The sequence below is a fragment of the Brachypodium distachyon genome, chromosome 5 (assembly GCF_000005505.3).
Source record: "Brachypodium distachyon strain Bd21 chromosome 5, Brachypodium_distachyon_v3.0, whole genome shotgun sequence".
NCBI lineage: Eukaryota > Viridiplantae > Streptophyta > Magnoliopsida > Poales > Poaceae > Brachypodium > Brachypodium distachyon.
In genome coordinates this window covers 3379143-3399911 of record NC_016135.3, presented here as the reverse complement: position 1 = coordinate 3399911, position 20769 = coordinate 3379143, and the positions used below count along the sequence as shown (strand labels likewise).

The window sequence follows — 20769 nt, the reverse complement described above, 5'->3', positions numbered from 1 at the left end:
CTTGGGTGTACCATCGTGCATTAGCCTTCAAATTATAACAAGTGCCTCAAACCGAGCGCACTATATATCATACCATAGGATCGGGGGGTGGGGGGAACAGTAGACGGCATGGAGGATCTACGGCGCTAGGGCGAACGCTACGTCGATTGCGAAGATGATGGTGGGGAAGAGCGCCCAGACGCCATCTTGCTCAGGGGTCGGGGGAACGGGGGAGTCAGGAGGCGATGGTCTGTCAGTATGAAAGGGAACATGAGGGGGGGAAAGCGCTTCGGGGTTATCGGGTGGGCACGGTGGCATGGACGTACGACGCCCATGATCATCACCGCTAACTCCAATTTAATACTCCCTCCATCCCATACTGAGTGCCGAAATAGTACATGTATCTAAATGTATTTTAGTATATAGATACGTCCATATTTAGACTAATTTGAGTCATTTAATATGAGACGGAGGGAGTAGATAGTAATAGATCCACATATAATAACAAGTGGTCACCAAATATTGCAATAGTTGCAAGCCAAAAGCAAGTGTAACAAGAAGTCGTGTGTGTATGTTTGCATAACAGTAGTAGCTAGCTAGCAGTAGAGAAAACAAAACATTGTGTATTGGATGGATCATGATAGCAACACGAAGTAATTTTAAACAGTCCTCTTGGTTGTTAATTTTGGGGTTCGTTGAAATAGCTCCTTACAATACTCGTATGTATATAAAGGCAATTGTTGGGCATACTTCGAAGTACACGCTAACATATTCTTGAAAGGGCAAGCAGGTAACTAGTTAATAGCGATATTTTTGGAAGCGTTGATAGCTCAAGGATTTGAAGAATGCATGCCGACGGGCAGGCAGTTGACTCGGAATTCCAAATGTTCGCATGCTCAATGAGGCCTTGAGCGTCCACTGGAGGTGACTTGAGAGGGTGGACGATTTCAAACCATGGGTCGGTTTCATGGTTGAGACGCCCAAAGAAGTTGATGTTATCTTTGAGGCGCCCACTTCCTCTCTCGTGGGCGATGGCCGGAGGACTCTCTTCTGAACCGATCGTTGGCTACATGGCGTCCATCTTGGGGATGCGTTCCCGATTCTCATGAGCCATGTTCGCCCCAGGTTTTTGCGCACACGCACGGTGCGAGAGGCTCTGCATGGGGCGTGGCCTGGCGACGTGGGTCCGGACCTGGAGGAAGCTGCCCTTGAGGAGTTCTTCACTCTCTGGGACTGGCTTCGTGGGGTCCAATTGGAAGAGGGGAGGGCCGACTCTCTTCTTTGGAACTGGTCTCGCGGTGGAAGCTACTCGGCAAAGACTGCTTAAGCGAACCTCTTCGCCGGCCGCATGGTTGACCCGCTAGCAGCTGAGATCTAGGGTTCGCGGGCTCCGGAGAGGTGTCGTTTCTTCGTCTGGCTCGCAGTCTGAAATAGATGCTGGACGGCGGATCGGCTTGCGAGACGTGGGCTTCCTCATCCTGACAAGTGCCCCCTGTGCGATCAGGAGAGGGAAACCATTTCCCATCTGCTCTTGGGGTGTGTCTTTGTGAGGCAGGTTTGGGAGCGCTTGTGGACGGCTTGGGGACACGTGGAGTGGGTTCCCAATGCGGATGCTACTTTGCGGGAATGGTGGTGTTCTCTTCCCTTCCCGCGACGAGCCCGGACGGACTTCCGGACCGGGATCATACTTGTCCTTTGGACCATTTGGAACCATCGGAATGATGTGGTCTTCAATGGAGCGTCGCCGTCCTTGCAGCTTGTCGTGCTTCGCCTCCAGGAGGAGTTTGGTCGGTGGGCGCACGCTCTCTTTAGGGGTAGGGTGTCTATTCCGGCCTCGATGGTTGGATAGCTAGCACGTAGTTCTTTTTTCTCTTCTTGCCACTTGGTGGCGTTGTATTGCCGCTTTGGCGTTGTACTAGCCTTCTGACTCTTCTTCTTTAATCGATGATGCACCCGTTAGGTGGCATTCTTGAAAAAAAAAGCATTTATGTTTAGAGCTAGCTGGCCATCGAAGTCGGCCAGGAGGAGACTAGGCAGTTTGGTCGTCTCCGTGAAATGGACAGCAGCTGTATTTAAACGCAACAATTCAAGCATGATACATGCTCCAGGCTCTAGCAAGGTTGTATTTAAACGCCGGCAGTTGCCATTGTGTCTAGCAAACTAAACTCAGACCGTCAACAATGTCAGCGGCTGCCGCGCTCATATTGCTCCTGGTGGCCTCATCGGCGCCGATCACCGCAGATAGCCATTGTGTATATATGGTGGATCAATCATGATTGCAACACGAAGTAATTTTAAACAGTCCTCTTGGTTGTCAATTTTGGGGTTCGTTGAAACAGCTCCTTAGAATACTCGTATGTATAAACTATAAAGGCCATTGTTTGGCGTACTTTCAAAGTACATGCTGAGATGGTAACAAGTTAATAGCGATCTTTTTGGAAGTGTTAATAGCGTAAGGAGTTGAAGAACGCATGGCTACGGGCAGATGGTTGACTTGATTAACTAATTACCGGTCCGTCAAGGAGATGAGCATTAATTTTTAGAGCTAGTATAGCTGATCGAAGTCGGCCAGGAGGAGACTAGGCAGCTCGGTCGTCTCCATGTAATGGACAGCAGCTGCGCCTCTAGACGCAACAAAGGGATGCATGATGCATGCTCGCTCCAGGCTCTATCTTAGCTTGTATTTAAACGCCGGCAGTTTTCATTCGTGTCTAGCAAACTAAACTCAGACCGTCAATAATGTCAACGGCCGCAGCACTCATATTGCTCCTGGTGGCCTTATCGGCGCCGACCACCGTGGAGAGCCAAACCATATCACCGGAGTGCCCGGCGAGCTGCACCGGCGTCGACATCCCTTACCCTTTCGGCATCGGCGCCGCCGGGTCTGGGTGCTTCCGCGAGGGCTTCGAGATCAGCTGCACGAACAACGGCACCGACTTGCCGGTCTTCGCCAACAAGTCCACCCCGGTGGTGAATCTCTACGTCTATCCACCCTCCTCGCAGGTGATGCTCCCCATTGGGTACCAATGCTACAAACTCTCGCGGTCGCCGTCCAACAACAGAACAGAAGTCAAATCCAACGGGACGAGCAACGCCAAGACGAACAACATAAGCATCGACGGAGTCCACCGCATCTCCAACACACGCAACATGCTCGTTGTCTTGGGCTGCGCCACCGTCGCCCTCGTAAAGAACAACTACAAGAACGGAACGCTGGGCACGGCTTCCGGGTGCTTGTCCTTCTGCCGCCACGCCGATGCCGCGCAGGACGGCGATTGCACCGGCATCGGATGCTGCAAAGTAGACACCATGCCGGAGTTCGACGGCACAACGGCGTTCGAGTTCCTGATGCGCGTGTCAGGAAGAAGCAGGATGCTGACGTACAGCCCATGTGACTACGCCTTCCTCGTCGCCAAGAACAACTACACCTTCCAGAAGTCCGACCTCATGTCCATGGAGACGAGCCGGACCATGCCGGTGAACCTTGATTGGGCCATCCGGGATTCCTCCTCCTGCGCCGACGCCACCGATCCCAAGTATGCCTGCAAGAGCAATAACAGCAGGTGCGTCAACTCCACAAACGGGCCTGCTGGCTACACTTGCCGTTGCAAAGACGGTTACGAAGGCAACGCCTACCTTCCCGGCGGATGCAATGGTAAGCGGCGAGAGCTCTTTCTTTCCTTTTGTCAATTTTCGACAATTATATGATTATTTATGTATGCTTGGCTTCACACACAGATATTAAAGAATGTCGGAATAAGACCAAGCATTGCGCTGGCAATGATTGTGTGGAAATGGACGGGTCTTTCAAATGTGGCTGTCCTACGGGTTACTGGAGCAACGACCCCAACACAGTACCCTGTACCCCGGACGCAGAGCTCCAACTTGCTGCGAAGCTTGCCATAGGTACGTATATATGCACACACAAACAGAAATTGATTTACTTTCTTCTTGATAAACAAAGGGAGATTTTGTTAGGTGTTGATAGATATATAAACAGTAGTCAAATACTATTACACCTTCTTTTTGTTCCCATCATGTGGACTGGCCGGCATAGAATTGGGTGAATGAATTCGGTTTCAAATTCCATGGAATCACACCTATACATAACCCCAATTTCTCTCCAAAATGCATCATTTCTCTTGATTTGTCCCTCATTCTACAAATCCATGTGACAGACAATCATGAATTTTGAATCTGGAATTCAAACTCAACCAAATGAAATCCTATTAAAAATTTGATTTCATTTCGTTTCTACCAAATGGAATGAAATGTGGGCTACCAAACAAAAGCTGTTATGGTAATCTTTTCGTTCAAATCCCCTGCAAGTTCAAAATTCCTATGAAATTTGCCTGATCTGTCCAAAAGAGTTCTTTGTTTGTTATTGATTTGTAAACTAAGATACCATTTGTCTATAAGCTTCAACAGTTTCATTCATACAAATGTACCAACTCTACCCAAGTAATATACCTAGTAGTTGCTTACATAAAGCAGTTTTTTTTTAAATAAGCAATGTTTATATTCGCTACATAAATCGATAGCACAAATAAATATTCATTGATATATACATATTTATTATCTCTATGCATGATTGTTGTAGGCATTACTTTGGGCATCTCCTTCTTACTCATTGCTGTACTTTCCACGCTACTGAAGCTCCAAAGGAGAAGAACAAAGGGATTTTTTAAAAAGAATGGGGGTTTGACACTCCGAAATGTGGGAACATTAAATATTTTCACAAAGGAGGAAATAAAGAAAATCACCAAGAACAATTCAGAGGTTCTTGGAAGAGGATGCTTTGGTAAAGTGTACAAAGGGATTCTTCCAAATGGTACAGCAGTAGCAGTTAAGACTTCCATTGAGATAAACAAAGCTCGAAAGGAGGAATTTACCAAGGAAGTGGAGATCCAGTCACAAATGATACACAAGAACATTATCAAACTCATGGGCTGCTGCTTGGAGGTGGATGTTCCAATGTTGGTGTATGAGTTTGCTGCTAATGGGAGTCTCCAGGACATTCTCCATGGTAAAACTAGTGTTCTCCCTAATTTCCCACTAGACCTACGTCTGGATATTGCAATTGATGCTGCAGAAGGATTGGCTTACATGCACTCATCAACAACTCATACCATCCGGCATGGCGATGTCAAGCCCGCCAACATACTTTTAGATGACAAGAACATGCCGAAAATCTCAGATTTTGGGACATCCAAGTTTCTTACAAAAGACAAAGATCACACCGTGCTTGTTGTAGGGAGCATGGAATATATAGACCCGATGTTCAGTGAAACAGGACAGTTAACACAGAAGAGTGATGTTTACAACTTTGGAGTTGTCCTCTTGGAACTCATCACCAGAAAGCCAATTGTATATGATGGGAGCCGTAGGCTCGTCGTTGAATTCCGTGACATTTATCGGAAAGAAAATAGTGGAGGTTCAATGTTTGACAAAGATATTGCAACTGAAGAAGATACTTACATCTTAGAAGAGATTGCCAAACTGGCTGTAATGTGTTTACGAAAAGATGTAGAAGAACGTCCAGAGATGAAGGAAGTAGCAGAACGACTTGCCATGCTTAGAAGAGCTAGGAAAAGTGGCAATATAAACCACAAAAGCCCTCAGTACTTTGAGGAAATTGGTGCTGATGGTGCTCCCATGAGCTTTACTTCTGAGATTAACAATTGAACCAAGGATGACACATTCATCGAATGCACTTAGCAAACTGAACAACATACCATGTATTCTCTACCTTGTATCTTTCGCATTACTCAATCCTGACCATTGTGCTGTGCCATATATTTTCTTCTCTACTGAACAGTTAGCAAATTTATCTAATCACTTAATTCGTGTATATCATCTTGTTCTTGAAAGTATTGATGTGTATGACTGTTCTAAATAACGACATTGGGATTGTCATCTTCTTTAGGTAAATACTTCCAAGCAATTTCTTGAAGGTATGTAATATTCAGTTTATTATTAGAAATCTTTTTCATGACTGGGGAAACCTCAAACCAGACCAACTGAAAACACAACCTACGAAAGCACGAGCCTGTTACAAGTTATGCAACACGACACCATGATGCCAAGGTACATCGGTGCATGTGAACCTTCCCAGGATATTTTGATTTACAAAAAAATAGCGAAAATTAAGTAGAACGTATTTGAAGATGCACTACAGTAAGCTTAGCATCTCCAGGAAGCTAAGGTAAAGTCAACGCTGGTGCTACAATCATGAATTAGAAAGAAACAGACATGTTTTGTTGTAAATAAAAACTCTATATTGGCAGCGACTATATATCAAGATTAAATATCTCATTAATTTTTGTACTTAAAGATATACATGTATATACAACAAAACTTCACACGTCACAATCTAATCGAAATGAATGAAAAACTATGCAGAGGAACAATGCAACCTAGTTAACTGTGTGTAGAACACCAAGGACATAGGGCAAAATGATAAATCTGTGGCTGTGGCACACACAAAATATATGATCTCTAGCGAAACACTTGATATTTTTTTCCGTTTAAAGAAAGGGCATAAATCATGCTCCAGGGATTCCCATAATGGAGCCTAAATCATGTTTTGAGAAAATTAATACCTGACTGAGAAGTGGACAGACTAACGCTCAAATTAATATGGTTCAATCTGTTTCATTGTGCAGCTAGCATCAAGCATGAATATCCAGGCAATAACGCAACATGTAGCAGAGACTCAGGGGAGTAATGTGAGATACTGGTGGTATGTATGTTAGTTACTGTGAAGGAAGAGAATGTGCAGACCTGGTTTCAGTTCGGTGAGGAGAATGGAGCAGTTACTGCCCTGGCCCTGTAGATCCATAACGTCTGCACCAAATTTGCTGACAGCCGCCGGTGCAGCGCCATTTCTCGGACGCCACATTGCGACAAAGCTAGGCCGTACAGTTCCGTATGCCACATTGTAGTAAACGGGAAACGTTTTCAATGATTAATCTCACAAAGCTTACAGGTATAACACTCAATGTGTCGCAGCAGTAATAGTGAATATTTCTTTGGTTCATCTCATGTATCGATACTTGCCAAACGCAATGCAATTGCACTGTCAAAGGCTTAAGCAATAAAAATAACTATAAAAAAATAATCTAATTGGAGGTTTTCTTCTCTAGCTTTGTATAGGTTCAGGTTACTCAAGGGTTCAAATATGAATTCAAAGTAATAACTACCAAGTAAAAAATGGTCATATCTACAAATGGGATCGTTATATCCAAAAACACAATTAAATACTCCCTCCTTTTCACAAAGAATGGCGCCCACGTTTTTCAAGGTCGAACTTTGACCAACGATTAGACCAATTGCATGTAGATTGTATGTTACAAATTTTATATCGTTGGAAAGGATTTTGAAATACGAATCCAATGATATAATTTTTGTAACACATAAACCTCAAATCGTTAGTCTAATTGTTTGTCAAAGTAAATCTTGAAATGCGTGCGTGCCATTCTTTGTGAAATGGAGGGAGTAAGTGCTTATGAAAAGATACTACAATGAAAAATGGAGCATAAGTAAGACATGCCGTCTTACATAATAATAATAAACTTTACCAAGGCAGCAAACCGGGAAACATGGATGATTGAGTCCTAGGTTAGTACACGAACATAACAACTTCGCATCTACACAATAATGGAAAGGATAGTTTTAGGTTCTTGGACCGATCACACGGATGACACTGACTAGCATAATATATAACAAGGGGGTTCAGCATCTAAAGCAGACTAACAGTCACAGAAGGACAAAGGCAAAAATATAAGATGCCATTCACTACACTGAAGGTTGTCCTTGGGCTGGAAGCTCTGAGTAGCATGGTACATAGTAGGAGCATTGGCACAACCACCAGTCGTCTCGTATCTTGTTAAGTTCTCCAGTTCTGATGTTATACAAAAGAAGCCCCTTTGTCTTCTTGTCACATAGGAGAACAAGCTCTCTCTCCAAGTCAACAGAGACGACCTGATAATCACAATTCCAAAAGAATTCAGGGCCACCATCGAAGCCAGCATTGTCATAGTAAACTAAGTCATCTCTTCCAAATGCATCTTTCATGCTAAGATGACACTTCACATTCCAAACAAATAAGTTATCAGCATAATCATCCAAAGTCCAAACTACAATAGAGTGACCATTCTTATGTGGCAATGCATAGTGTAAGATCCCTGAAGATTTGCCAAAGCAACCATTGGTGAAACTAGCCACGTATAAAGCGTCAGGTGGCAACTCAATGGACCAATGATAAGGCAGTATGCCATGACCCATTGCCTCGAAGCCTTCGAACACTACAATTTTAGCTCCAGTAGTCTCCACATACATCATTCCGTTCAGAAATAAGTGTGGCTTCCACCAAGGGAAAGTTATCTCAGGATCCCATGTATCATCCACAAGCCATAAAGAAATTTCAGATGAAAATATCTCAAGGTTGCTAGTACCAAGTATCAAATGGTGCTCATGCTTCAGATGAAAGTTGAAGACGTAGAACTGTGGTGACCATGATGGATCAAAGGCCAATATAGTTACATACAGAGGGTCATCTGTCGCAGAATGAGTATCAGGAAGTGTCCTCCACTCTCGTGTTGCTGGGTTGCACACAACAAAGCGGCAAATGCCTGGAGAAGTAAAGCCACTCATGTACTTACAAAGGACTAGACCATTGCAGCAGTCGACGAGTTCTAGATGCTCATAGTGTGGCACATCAGCGAGAACTCCATCAATTTCTCCATCATTTCGGGAGAAACTGACAAGCGGGATAGCAGACTTGTCGTTGCTTTGGTACAGAAGGCCAGTGGTTACTTTTGTGGGCAGCTTCTTGCTGTAGTCTGGATTAGAGGAGAGGGTAGACCAGGCCTTATAGGCACATTTGCAGCGGCAAAAGGACTTGTACGTCAGCCGGGAGAGAATATCGACCACTAGGTCGTCAGTTAACTTAGCAGCAGTAACTTCCATGTTATGATCCATGTCTGCTGAATTGAAAATTTCACTGATTAATTTTTTTTTGAAAAGTAATGCATAGAATGATAGAAGAAAGAAACAAATGGGTTCTGATGGAACTCCTTTCCATTCGAAGTAATGCAGCAGCTAGATGATTTTATTAGCGGTATTAGTAATAATTATTAACTTATTACTCCTTGAGTTCCATGTATCTATTGCCTCATATACTTATCTAGTTTTTGAAAGAAAAAAACACCCCTTTCTTACATGACCTAAGGTTTTCGGCGTTTTTACTAAGCTTTTTGGCGGGACAAAGCATTTCTGGTGTTTAGTGGAACGGAATCCATCTGATGGTGGTGTACAGATAATTCATTGAGATGAGGCACTCGAAAGGTATTTAATTGAGTTATTTTACAGGGGGAGAAGATATTCCAGAAACATGGAAATTGTCTTTAGCAGAAAATAGGTTGTCATACTGCATGTATCGATCCCGGCAGGTAGCATTACGTATGCATACATATGTTTTCAGAACAAAATTTCTTATTTCCGTACAAATCATCTCGAGCAATAAGCACATTGCAAAACCATAGAATGACCCCTAGATAGATCATAGTACTAGGTATAGCGAATCAGTCCTCAGCACATGAAAAAATCAAAGCACGGAGAGAAGGCATAGCACTCACCACGAATCAGAGCTAGAGGCGAGGCCGCGGGTCGAGGAAAGGAGAGTCATGGCCTCATGGATGAGGAAATGATCTCAGATCTGAAACAAATCGCAAGGGCAGTTGAGCACAACCGTGTGTGCTAGAGGAGAATAATAAGGAGTTATGAGAGGATGAGGATGGTAGAAGAGACTCATAGCGCACCTTGTTTCTGGCTTCCCGGCGAAGGAGACAGGTCGCCGCCGGCGGAGGATAAATGCCGTCGTCGAGAGCAGGCTCCAGGGCTACGGAGCATGTTTTTTTTTTGAGAGGGGGCTACGGAGCATGTGAATCCCACTGTTCTGGCCCGTTCAGGCAGTTTTTTTCGTGCCTTTTGGTCCAGGTTGTGCCGGGGCCGACCCATGTCGTGTCTGTGTCGGCCCATGAATCTAGAGTAAAAAAAAGCCCGGCCCACTATGGGTCTTGAGCCTGGCTGGGCTTGAAAGTTTGGTGTCGTGCCGTTCTTTAGGCCGCGCTTCCCCCGAGCTTCTGGCTAGCCCACATTACTATTGTTCTAAGTTTTCCAAATTCAAACTCGGTTTTTTTTTTCAGCTTTCAAATGGGAGGACCTATTCTATTTTCCCTATTCTTATTCCGAAAGGATTTAGATTAATGGCAAATCTGTTTTGTGCGCGAGCACTTTCTGGCTTGCGCGGTGCGCACGCGGCTTCTCCGTCTGATTTCATCGCGCATCTCTCTACCTCCCTGAGCACCTTTCCGTTTTTCTTTTGCGCTCTGTGACTCCAGCCTGGTCCCACTCCTATCACCGATCTAAGCCACGCCACGCAGCGTGGCATACCGCTCGTGACCTCGTCCCCTTCCTCTTGCTATCTTTTCTAGGCGCCGCCGCTGAGCTCTCCCAGGCACGGCCGCCGCCGCCGCTGAGCTCTCCCAGGCACGGCCGCCGCCGCCGCTAAGATCTCCCATGCGCCGGCGCACTTATTCACCGGAACGTGGAAGGGACATCCCATCGCCCGCCTTTCGGGCTCTTTCAGGCGCCGCCGCACTCATCCGCTGTAGACATGGAAGGAGGAGGAGCCTGCAGCCCCCCCCCCCCACCCCCCCACACACACACACCCACGCCGTCACCTGCAGCTTGCCACCGCCGAGCGACAGTGCTCCTCCCACATCTATAAGGCACGGTGAGTCTTCTTTCCCCTAAATTCCTAATCCCGCATCCATATTTTCCCTTTTCTCTTCTCCTATCTCTGTAGATTGGAATGATGGATTGATTTCTCCATCAAATTGAGTTCTCACTCTATTCCTTGATGAACCAGAACTGGAGGCCTGCATCCTGATTTTTCTTTGGGCCCTTTTCCTTTTTCTCTTCTCCTTTGTCTGTACATTGGAATGGTTGATTGATTTCTCCATCAAACTGAGTTCTCGCTGGATTTCTTGATGAACCAGAACTGGAGGCCTCTTGTTGCATGATATTGGTGCACTGGACATTGAGGGGAATGAAGCCATGGCGGAGGAGGAGTAACTTATTTGTGCTACTGTTAATTTTTGTGAACCTCGGGAAAGATGCGTGGTCAACACATTTAGTTTTCTATACAGCTGATCGATAGGTTCCCATTGATGAGATTAATGACTTTTCTTATCAAGGAATCATTTGTTTTAAAGATGTAAATTTTGGGTTCAAAATTACTTTATGAGACTGCTGGATGTAGTTTCAATTTATGAGTTACTTTTAGGATTTAAGTAGATGTAGTTTTAATCTCAAAGTTACTTTTCTATTTTCCTTAGATGTGATTATAATTTTAAAAGTTACATTCTACTTTGATTGGATGTAGTTATAAGGTTCGTGCTAGTTACTTTGCAGTATTTTTTATGCTTCTGGTTTCATAGCTGACACTAACTTTATGTAAATAATTGGGGTCTATATAGCGATAAATGTTGATGATGCAGTCTCTATTGTAAAAATTACTAGAACTGAGGTAGCTATATGGAGAAAGGTAGATGGGGAAGATGGGTGTGGTTTTGCTTTGGAGAAAAAGGAGAAAGGTAACACCAGGGCTTGGTAATGCATGGCGGGAAGAGACAAAGAGAAGAAGAATAGGACGCGGCAGGGAACTTGGTTACCTTTTCGGGTAACTGCAGGACCACGTGGGGTTTCTCTTACAGCTCTGGTCGGAACGCATCCCATAGGACTAAATGGTGCGCGCGCACTCCCTAGACGGGCTCTTAGATTAATAGTACGGTCGACGGGGGAGGAACTAATAGCGCAATACACGTGACAACATCATGGTAGGAAGGAAGTAAACGGATGTGTTGGAGATTGAAAAATGACACATATGGGTAGAATTAAGGTGAGGCTACTTTCAAAAACAAGGGAAGCACCTCAATTCGATCAACTCGTTGTGGAACATAACATTGAAGACCAATCAAAATTTCGATGCTTGATTTGAAAGTTATGGTTTTTAACTTTTTTTAAACGAAGAAATGCACGTGGTAGTATCATTACATTACTTAATGTGCTATTAACTAAGAAATGACAAAAAGCCTGCATGAGTTCTTGCGTGCACCGGCTAGAAGAAAAGACACACTAATTAGGTTAAGATATAAGAATAATAAAATAAAGAGAAAAGCAATTTTTTTGATCTCTCAATTAGCAGCAAAGTATAGAAATGCTCTCTTAAGTTGAAATCGTATACATTTGGTTCTTCAATTAACAAAACTGGATGCTTTTAGTCACTCCGTCAGATTCAAACGGTTTTGAGTAGCTTTGAATCCATGTGGCATGTTTTCCCTAAGACGTCACATGTCATGATGCACAATTGGGAAATTTTGAGTACTTAACGTCACTGTGGTATACGACGTGAATTCTGCCATTAGAAGAATCAAATGTATACGGTTTTGAGTTGAGCGATCATTTATAAACTTCGTAGTCAGTGTGACCAAAAATATACTTTTCTGTAAAATAAAACCTACAACAACCTATGTTAAAAAATTGCATATTACTGCCTCTGTTTCAATGTAGTATGTTTCTTTGAGCAAGCAAGTGACCCAATACAAACTTAAACCCTCGTTGCCGACTACTTTGTTTTCTCAGTTGCGCTGCTAACAGAACAAGTCATCAAATCAAGAAAGGACCACACAGGATGCAACATGTGAATTCAGAATACCACGTTGCATCAAATGAAAAATGACAAGTCTGCTCAAAATTACTCCCTCCGACCTTTCCTTCTTTCACAGGCCATTGCTGGAGTGCTTGGAGCCTGTGTGCGGAGCATACACATAAAAAGTATCGCCCCATTTTGTACTAAGTTAGTACAAATTTTGTACTAAGTGACCGACATTTTTTATGAATCGGAGGGAGTAATTAATTATCTAGACAGACAGGAAGGGATGATGGCTCCAACGGTCCTTTTGGGAGGGGGTGCCTCTCGCTCTCCTCCGGACCGCCGCTCTTCGCCGCCCGTTCGTCTCGTCCCTCCGCCAGTCACCGTTCCGGCATCGGTGCCCACCTCTGCGCCGTCTGCTGCTCCGGCCGCGGCGCCCAGTTCACCGGCTTCTGCCCCGTTTTGGCTGCAGGCGGCTCGCAAGCTCCAGTCCTTCGTCGACCAGATTACGCCGGAAGCGTCCCTTGCTGGTGTGGTCCCTTCTTCGGGCCCTGTATCGTATCTCTTGATCTTTTTGGATCTCTGTGATGCTGGCTACTCGCGTCTGGAGGCATTTCAGTCCATTTGTTTGGAGGATGCGGCGCGTCGTCGGGCTGGGTCTGGTGCTTGTCGCTCATGGCGTCACTCATGGCAGAGTTCCTCTGCGCTTTTCCAGAATTCATCCTGCTGGATCCTCCGCCGGCTCCTGCTGAAGACCTTTCGCTGCTGGATTATTGCTCTGGAAGTCCTTCACCAAGTCCATCTTCGCCAACTTTCGTCAGCCGGTTCACCCGCTCTGTCAATCCTCCAACTTCGCCATTGTGGTTTCCTTTGGTCACGCCGACTTCCAGCTTTCCCCTGCCTCTGTTGTGCAGGTGCTCGAGGCTGCAATTGGTGGCCGTGCGGCTTTGCTCCAAGTCTCTCTGATTCGTGACAGGGTTTACAAGTTCTCTGTCAAGCATGTGGGTTTTGAGGTTCTTGGTTTGCGCTCTTACTCTTGTGCCGTCTCAAGTGCTTCTTCCACCTCTGGAGCAATGGTGGCCCTAATTGGCATGCGGAATTCAAAGCCTGGTCGGCTGCGGAAGCTGCAGAGTGGTCGGTGGTTCGTGCCAACAAGCGGCGCGTTGCTAATGCTTTTCAAGCCATGGATCTTGCTCATCGTTTTGGCGTCCAGCCCATCCTTAAGCCTGCCGGGATGCCTGCTTCGGGTCGTCGTCTTTCTTTTTGCTTCGGCAATTGCTTACGAGGCTCGACTGGGTTACGACGATCCTTCTGCACGTCCGGCTCATGACTCCTTCCTCGTTGGTTCGATTCCTGTCCCGCTGTTCCCGACGGCTCGTCGGGCGGCGGCGCCGTCCTCCATTGTTGTTTGTTGCAACGGTCCTTTGGCGCTGTCGCTTTCCCATCCCCGTTCGGAGGTGACTACTCATGCTGCTGACGTGGTTGAGCGGTCGGACACGCATCCTCCACTGCGGCGCACGTCGACGTCGGCTGACCTTCGTCATGATGTTGTGGTCGCATCAGGGGCCCCATTGCTTGACCCATTTTCCTCGCCTAGTACTCCCAATGACGGGTGGGCCAGATTGCGGGGTGTTCGCGTGTCTTCGCCGGGTTCCGTGGCTGGCTCTTGGCCTACGGCTGCTAGGCTCACCTTTCGTCGCCCTGTCAGCTCGTGCTTCCGTCTCCGGCCTCTGTCATGGAGACACGTCGCCCCGGCTTGTCAGCTCCCTCGGGTAGCTTGTTGGGCTGCACTGCGCTCTCCCTTGGTCTTCGTGCCTCGTGTCGCTCCTCTCCCCCATGTACTACTTTCGGCTCTGGAACCCTCCGTCTTCCCACCGCTTCTCTCTTCCCACCCAAATCCCTATCTCGCTTTACTGGCGATTTGGTGCATCACCCCATGGCAAACTTTGATTTTGACCCCTCCAGTTGGGTCCCGACGGGAATGGCGTGGATGGACGATGGGGATGCGCAGCATCCTGAAGACTATCTTCTTCTTGATGGTGAGCCGGCACGACGTAATGAAGACCACGCTATCGCCATCGTCGACCCTGTTGTTCTGGCTGTCCAGAGGAGGTTGATTGTGCAGCACGAAACCTGATCTCGGCCCCCCCGTTCAACCTTCAGGTGCTCTTCGCCCTGAAGCATCCGTTCGGGGCTGGGGTCTTCCAGTTCGCCGGCGTTCTTCAGCAAGATTGGGCGGTTTCGCTTCCCTTCATCGAGATGGGTGGCGGTCGGACGCTCTACTTCATCAGGCACGACGAGGCCACCAATGCCCGTCGCACGGAAGGTTCCTCTATATACTACATCATGTACCTGGGTTGGCCCATCGACTTCATCGACGAGCGTCTTTTTTTCCGAGTCGTCTCGCGATCCGGTGTCCCACTCAACTGGGTCGCCAGGGAAAAGAAACAAGCCTTCATCCTTCTGCGTTGCCTGGTCAAGGACAACCTCATGGTGCCTCGCAGTACTATTGTGGAGCAGGTGAATCCTTTTGGCGGGCGTGGTCGTTCTTGGACTGTCCCTACTATGGTGTTGCATGGAGATTTCGATGCCTTGGTGCCGTTTGAGGAGGACTTGCCGCCGGGTGCTCACAACCGCCATGCCCTGCCACCTCCCCTCCTCAGGATTTGGGGTGGGATGCCTGGCATCAGTAGATCGACCAGGGGGGTGAGGGGGCTGCCGATCCGGTTGATGTGGCCGCTCCGGCTCAGGAAGTGCTTCTTCTTGCGCCGCAGTTCCCAGACCCTCCTCCTAACCGTCATGCTCCGGCACGCTCGCTGGGCTGTGCCCTCAACCAAAGCCCGGCGGCCTCTGACAGTCCCGGCTCGTCCGCGTCTGCGGTCGTCCCTTGTGCTCAACTGGTGACGTGCCGGCCCTTTGCCCCGACTGGTGTTTGTATCCGGGATGGTCGGTCCACGCCAGTTTACGACGATGATGACGGCATCCTAAGGTGATCGACAACCCCTCCAAGTTTACGGTTGGCCTGCAATTGGCGCTCCTGGAGCAGCACCTTCAAACGCGCGGCGCTCTCTCGACTTCCGTCCATGTGGATCCGTTCGACCGCAAGGGAAAGGGCCTTGTTAACCCTGCTCTGCCGGTGCCGCACGAGCTCCCCGACGCTGGCCAATGCTCGGCGATTCGCAGTGGTGTGTGGGCTTCCACGACGCGCATTCTGGGGCTCAGTCCCACCACTGTGCCTACTGCCGCGCCTCCAAGCCCCCACGGACATCTCTTGGACAACCTGCTCAAGCTACAAGATGTTAACACTTACTCTAGTGGGAAGAAACGCCTCCTTCGCCACTTCATTGAGAATGCTCTCGACGTCAATCAGGTGCAAGCTCCTTGTGCTACCATTGCTTCTTCTTCTCCTGTTATGGCTTCGCCTCCCGCTCCGGCCTTGAATGAAGAACTGTTCTCCCCCATTCGTCCTTGTCCACTGCTCTCGACGCGCATGGCGCCCACTGTTCTCGGGACTTCTAGTTCGCCAGTTCTTGTTGAGTCTCCTATGGGTGCCTCTCGCCCCACTCATAGTTTTGGGATCACATACTCCCGTCGTCACATGGATCATGTTCAGGATGATGTTTCTTCCCGCCTCCAATCTCCACCGACCGTGGGCCGTCGTCCCCGTGCTATTCGGCCCAGGCCGGTCTCGGCTTCTGAGGTGCGTCGCAGTCCCAGTCTTCAGGAGCTGTCCAAAGGCTTCAAAAGAGATTACAAGGCCATGGCCACTGGTTCTGCTTCTGCCTCTGCTTCTTCTAGGCCACCCTTGGATCTTTCCTCTCTTGGCCCAGCTGTTGCAGAGAGAGGTGCATATCAAGACTATTCCAATCACTTGGCCGTTTGCTGTTTGCTGTTTGGATATGGTGGGATCCTTCAAGCGGGCGCGAGGAGGTATGACACGTATCTTGGTCATGGTTGACAAGTTCACCAAGTGGATCGAAGTGAAGCCGATACGGAAGTGTGACGGCAAGACCGCCGTATCATTTCTGAAAGACATCATCTTGAGGTACGGTTACCCGCACAGTGTCATCACGGATAACGGCACAAACTTCGCGGAGGGACCTTTCGCGCGATTTTGCGCAGAAAAAAAAATCCGGCTAGACATCGTCTCCGTGGCACATCCTCAGTCCAACGGACAAGTTGAGAGAGCAAACATCATGGTTCTAGCCGGCATAAAACCTCGGTTGATTGAGCCACTGGAACGCACTCCATGATGCTGGTTAGACGAACTCCCAACTGTGCTATGGAGTCTCAGGACGACTCCAAATCGCTCTACAGGGTACACGCCATTTTTCCTCGTATACAGGGCGGAAGCTGTCTTACCAGCCGACATTGAACATGACTCTCCGCGAGTGACCATGTATACGGAGGCCGAGGTAAAAGAGGCTCGAGAAAATGATATCGACTTGCTCGAAGAAGCACGGGAGTTGGCTCTATCTCGGTCGGCCATCTATCAACAACACCTAAGGCGTTATCACAGCCGGAAGGTAAACCCGCGAGTATTCCGGGAAGGAGACCTCATGCTCTGACTTGTGCAACGCACAGCCGGCATGCATAAACTATCACCCCATGGAAAGGACCCTTCATTGTGAGCAAAGCACTACACAATGATTCCTACTATCTTATAAATGCGCAAGATCTCAAAGCGAACAGGATGGACTGGTCAGGCGAGGAGACCAAGAGGCCATGGAATGTAGCTTTGCTTCGTCCGTTCTATACTTGAGAGATGAGTATTTGTATCGTTTTTTCCTTATGTTGAATATTTTGAGACAATGATATTATCCGCCGGGTTCTTAAAAGGAACTCGAGGACTTCCATGCTATTTAAGTGTTGTATTGCATTTATCATTTTGTGTGTCGGTGTGGCTTGATTGTGTAATTTTATGGCGGTTTAGTAATGTGTCGGTACTGAAAACTCCCTCTACGACTTCGCTGTTGTCCGCAACCCGGCTTCATGGCTAGCTAAAGTATGGGTACGAAATCACTGAACACATGAAAAACGACTGCCGAGATAAGCAAATGAGCAAGCCGAGATGCGTGTTATTTTACCTAACCCGGCATTCCTTCCTGTATTGGGCATCCCCAAGTGAGTTTTTTGAGTTTAAACTTTTTTGAAAGGTATGTTCTATGACTTCGCGATTCGTACGTCGAACGCCGACAAGGCAGACAAAGAACCGAAGTCATAAAATTTCATCGACAGAAAAATAAACTCGGAGACTCGGTTGGGAACAAGATAATTAAAAGACTTAAGCAAACTAAAAATATTGTGCTTCGCAACCAAAAGTATTTCGACCCGGTTACATCTGCACTCGGCATCTCCCTGGTCAGCGCATATTGGTATCTCCCTGTTCATCGTGGCTCGTTTGCGGAGTCATCAGCTCTAAACTCAAGAATGTCCGTCATGGGCTCAAAATTTGGAGTCGCAAGATCTCCCGCTTTGATTTGTGGATTACTCACTGTGAGCTTATCATCTCTCTGATCGACCTCATTGAAGAAAGAAGACCCACTGCTGTTTCGGAATGGAACCTTCGGTTTCTGCTCAAGACTCACCTAGCCAGACTTCGTGAGATCAAGCGTCAGCATTGGCAGAAGTGCTGCACTATCCGTTGGACAAAATTTGGGGACGAAAATTCGAAGTTCTTCCATGCTCTTGCTACTAAAGCAATGCGCGGAAACACGATCCCTCAGCTCAAGCGTCCCGATGGCTCCTTTGCTGAGACTCACGCCGAGAAGGCCGACGTGCTTTGGACCTCTTTTCGGGAAAGGCTTGGAGTTTCTGAAGGTATCCAGATGCCTTTCAACCTTGATAGTATTCTTGTGCGACATAACCTGGCTGGCCTCTCTGCTCCCTTCTCCGCTGATGAGATTTCTGCCGTCATTAGGAGCTTACCCAATGATCGTTCTTCAGGCCCGGATGGTTTTAATGGTCCCTTTTTCAAGTCTTGTTGGCCCATTATTAGGGAGGATGTGATCAGGCTTTGCGATGATTTCTTTGCTCACAACATTAGCCTCCAATGCCTTAATTCCTCCTTCATTGCTCTCATCCCTAAAGTTTCCACGCCTGAGTCCATCAATGACTTCCGCCCTATTTCTCTGCTCAACTACTGCCTCAAGTTGATCACAAAATTGCTCGCTTCCAGGCTTCAATATGTCATTCTTCAGATTGTGCACCGTTATCAATATGGATTTCTCAAACAACGCTCTATCCAAGACTGCCTTGCCTGGCCGCTCGAGTATATTCACCAATGTAAGCAGTCGCGCAGGGAGATTGTGGTCATTAAGTTAGATTTTGAAAAAGCTTTTGACCTTGTGGAGCACTCGGCCATCATCCTTATTCTCCAGTCTCTTGGTTTTAATGATACCTGGATTGCCTGGATCAAGAATATCCTGTCTTCTGCTACTTCGGCTGTCCTGCTTAATGCCGTTCCAGGGAAATTATTTCATTGCAAACGTGGGGTCAGGCAAGGGACACGCTTTCCCCTTTGCCTTTTGTTTTAGTGGCAGATCTTCTTCAGGCCATCATTAACAAAGCGTTTCAAATGGATCTTCTCAAGCTTCCCCTGCCCAATGGCGATGACTCCTTCCCGATTGTACAATATGCTGACGATACCTTAATCATCATGGAGGCCTCTTCTCGCCAGCTTCTTTGCCTTAAAGCCCTTCTCGAATCCTTTGCTCAGGCCACGGGCTTGCGTGTCAGCTTTCGTAAGTCCTGCATTATGCCTATCAACGTCTCTGCTGATAGAATTCTGTCTCTGGCTGGTGTTCTGGGCTGCAAGGTGGGAACTTTCCCTTTCACTTACTTGGGGCTCCCCGTGGCACTACTCGCCCCAGCATCCGCGACCTCATGCCTATTATCGATTGTATTGATAGGCGTTTAGCTTCTTGCTCTGCTTTCCTCTCCTTCGGAGGCAGGTTACAAGTGGTGAAATCTTTGCTTTCCTCTCTGCCGGCTTACACTCTTAGCATTCTTAAAGTTCAGGATGGTTTCATTGAGGCGGTAGCTAAGCGCCGCAGGGTTGCTCTCTAGAATAAATCAGAATTCACCGGTAAATGTAAAGCTCTTATCGCCTGGAACAAGGTAAGTCAGCCTAAGAACAAAGGTGGTCTGGGGGTGATCGACTTGAGATCTTTCAACACTGCCCAGCTTGTCAAGTTCCTGTTCAAGTTCTACAACAATCAGGATCTGCCTTGGGTCAAGCTCATCTGGAACTCTTATTATAGACGTGCTCTTCGTCAAAGCTGTCTCTCGATGCCTAGTGGGTAATGGTGCTTCCATCTCCTTCTGGCATGACTCTTGGGATAACGACTGTCTCAGTGCACGCTTACCTCGTGCCTTCTCCTTCGCCTCCAATCACTCCATTTCCCTTCGGGCGGTTCTTCGTTCTGCTGACCCTATGCGTCTGTTCGCTCTGCCTATTTCTGCTCAGGCTTCTGCAAGACATGGACTATGTTGAGGAGGATTCCGATCTTTGGTTGTCCATCTGGGGCAATGGTCACTTCAAGACTAAGCACTTCTATACTAGCTGCTTTTCGGGCAGCCGCTGTCCTAGGGCTCTTCGCTGGATTTGGAAGTCCACCTGCGTCCCCAAGATCAAGGGATTTGCTTGGCTCCTCTTTTATGATAGAGTTAATACTCGCGACCTTATGGAGAGGAAGAACTGTAACAAAGATGGTGTTGTCCGCTACCTTCTTTGCAATCTCTCAGCTCGGGAAACTAGAGATCACTTGCTCTTCCAATGCCCTTTCAGCCAACGGTGCTGGTCTCTTATTGGGATTCCTGGCTCTCCTTCTGGATCCTTCTTGACTACGTTTTGTCGGCTCGTGAGGCTTTGGACTCCTCCTTTTCGACTGAAGTGTTTCTCTCTGCCTGCTGGAATATCTGGAAGCAACGTAATGCATTCATCTTCAGAAACTGCCCTGCTTCTGTTCCTGGTTGGCTCAATGGTCTCAAGACTGATCTCTCTAATCAGAGCGCCCGCATGCCGGATGCCAGAAAAGAGGCACTGCTGGCTTGGCTAGTCTCAGTTGCCT

General features: G+C 47.4%; 2 protein-coding genes across 3 annotated transcripts; one reads left to right on the top strand and one right to left on the bottom strand.

The window, feature by feature from the left end:
- Positions 1-2663: 2663 nt before the first annotated feature.
- Positions 2664-5904, top strand: LOC100827127 (wall-associated receptor kinase 4). Its single transcript, XM_003580978.3, has 3 exons — positions 2664-3634; positions 3718-3885; positions 4580-5904. The coding sequence occupies exons 1-3, from the start codon at positions 2719-2721 to the stop codon at positions 5662-5664; spliced, it is 2169 nt and encodes a 722-aa protein (XP_003581026.1). The 5' UTR covers positions 2664-2718; the 3' UTR covers positions 5665-5904.
- Positions 5905-7510: 1606 nt separating this feature from the next.
- LOC100846476 lies at positions 7511-9962 on the bottom strand. Of its 2 annotated transcripts, none has more exons than XM_010241383.2 (3): positions 9801-9962; positions 9618-9697; positions 7511-8966 (listed from the first exon to the last, which is right to left on the bottom strand). In XM_010241383.2, exon 3 carries the CDS (start codon positions 8959-8961, stop codon positions 7777-7779), a length of 1185 nt encoding a protein of 394 aa, XP_010239685.1. In that variant the 5' UTR covers positions 8962-8966; positions 9618-9697; positions 9801-9962; the 3' UTR covers positions 7511-7776. The 2 variants fall into 2 exon arrangements, with proteins under 2 accessions (XP_010239685.1, XP_003581105.1); XM_003581057.3 differs by having other exon boundaries at positions 7511-8963.
- Between the last annotated feature and the right edge of the window lie 10807 nt (positions 9963-20769).

Excerpts from the sequence above, each read along its gene's own strand:
- LOC100846476 (XM_010241383.2), bottom strand. The coding sequence starts at position 8,961 with ATGGATCATAACATGGAAGTTACTGCTGCTAAGTTAACTGACGACCTA.
- LOC100827127 (XM_003580978.3), top strand. The coding sequence starts at position 2,719 with ATGTCAACGGCCGCAGCACTCATATTGCTCCTGGTGGCCTTATCGGCG. Across the intron at positions 3,635-3,717 it reads CCTTCCCGGCGGATGCAATG|ATATTAAAGAATGTCGGAAT; the intron begins GTAAGCGGCGAG and ends CTTCACACACAG. Across the intron at positions 3,886-4,579 it reads TGCTGCGAAGCTTGCCATAG|GCATTACTTTGGGCATCTCC; the intron begins GTACGTATATAT and ends TGATTGTTGTAG.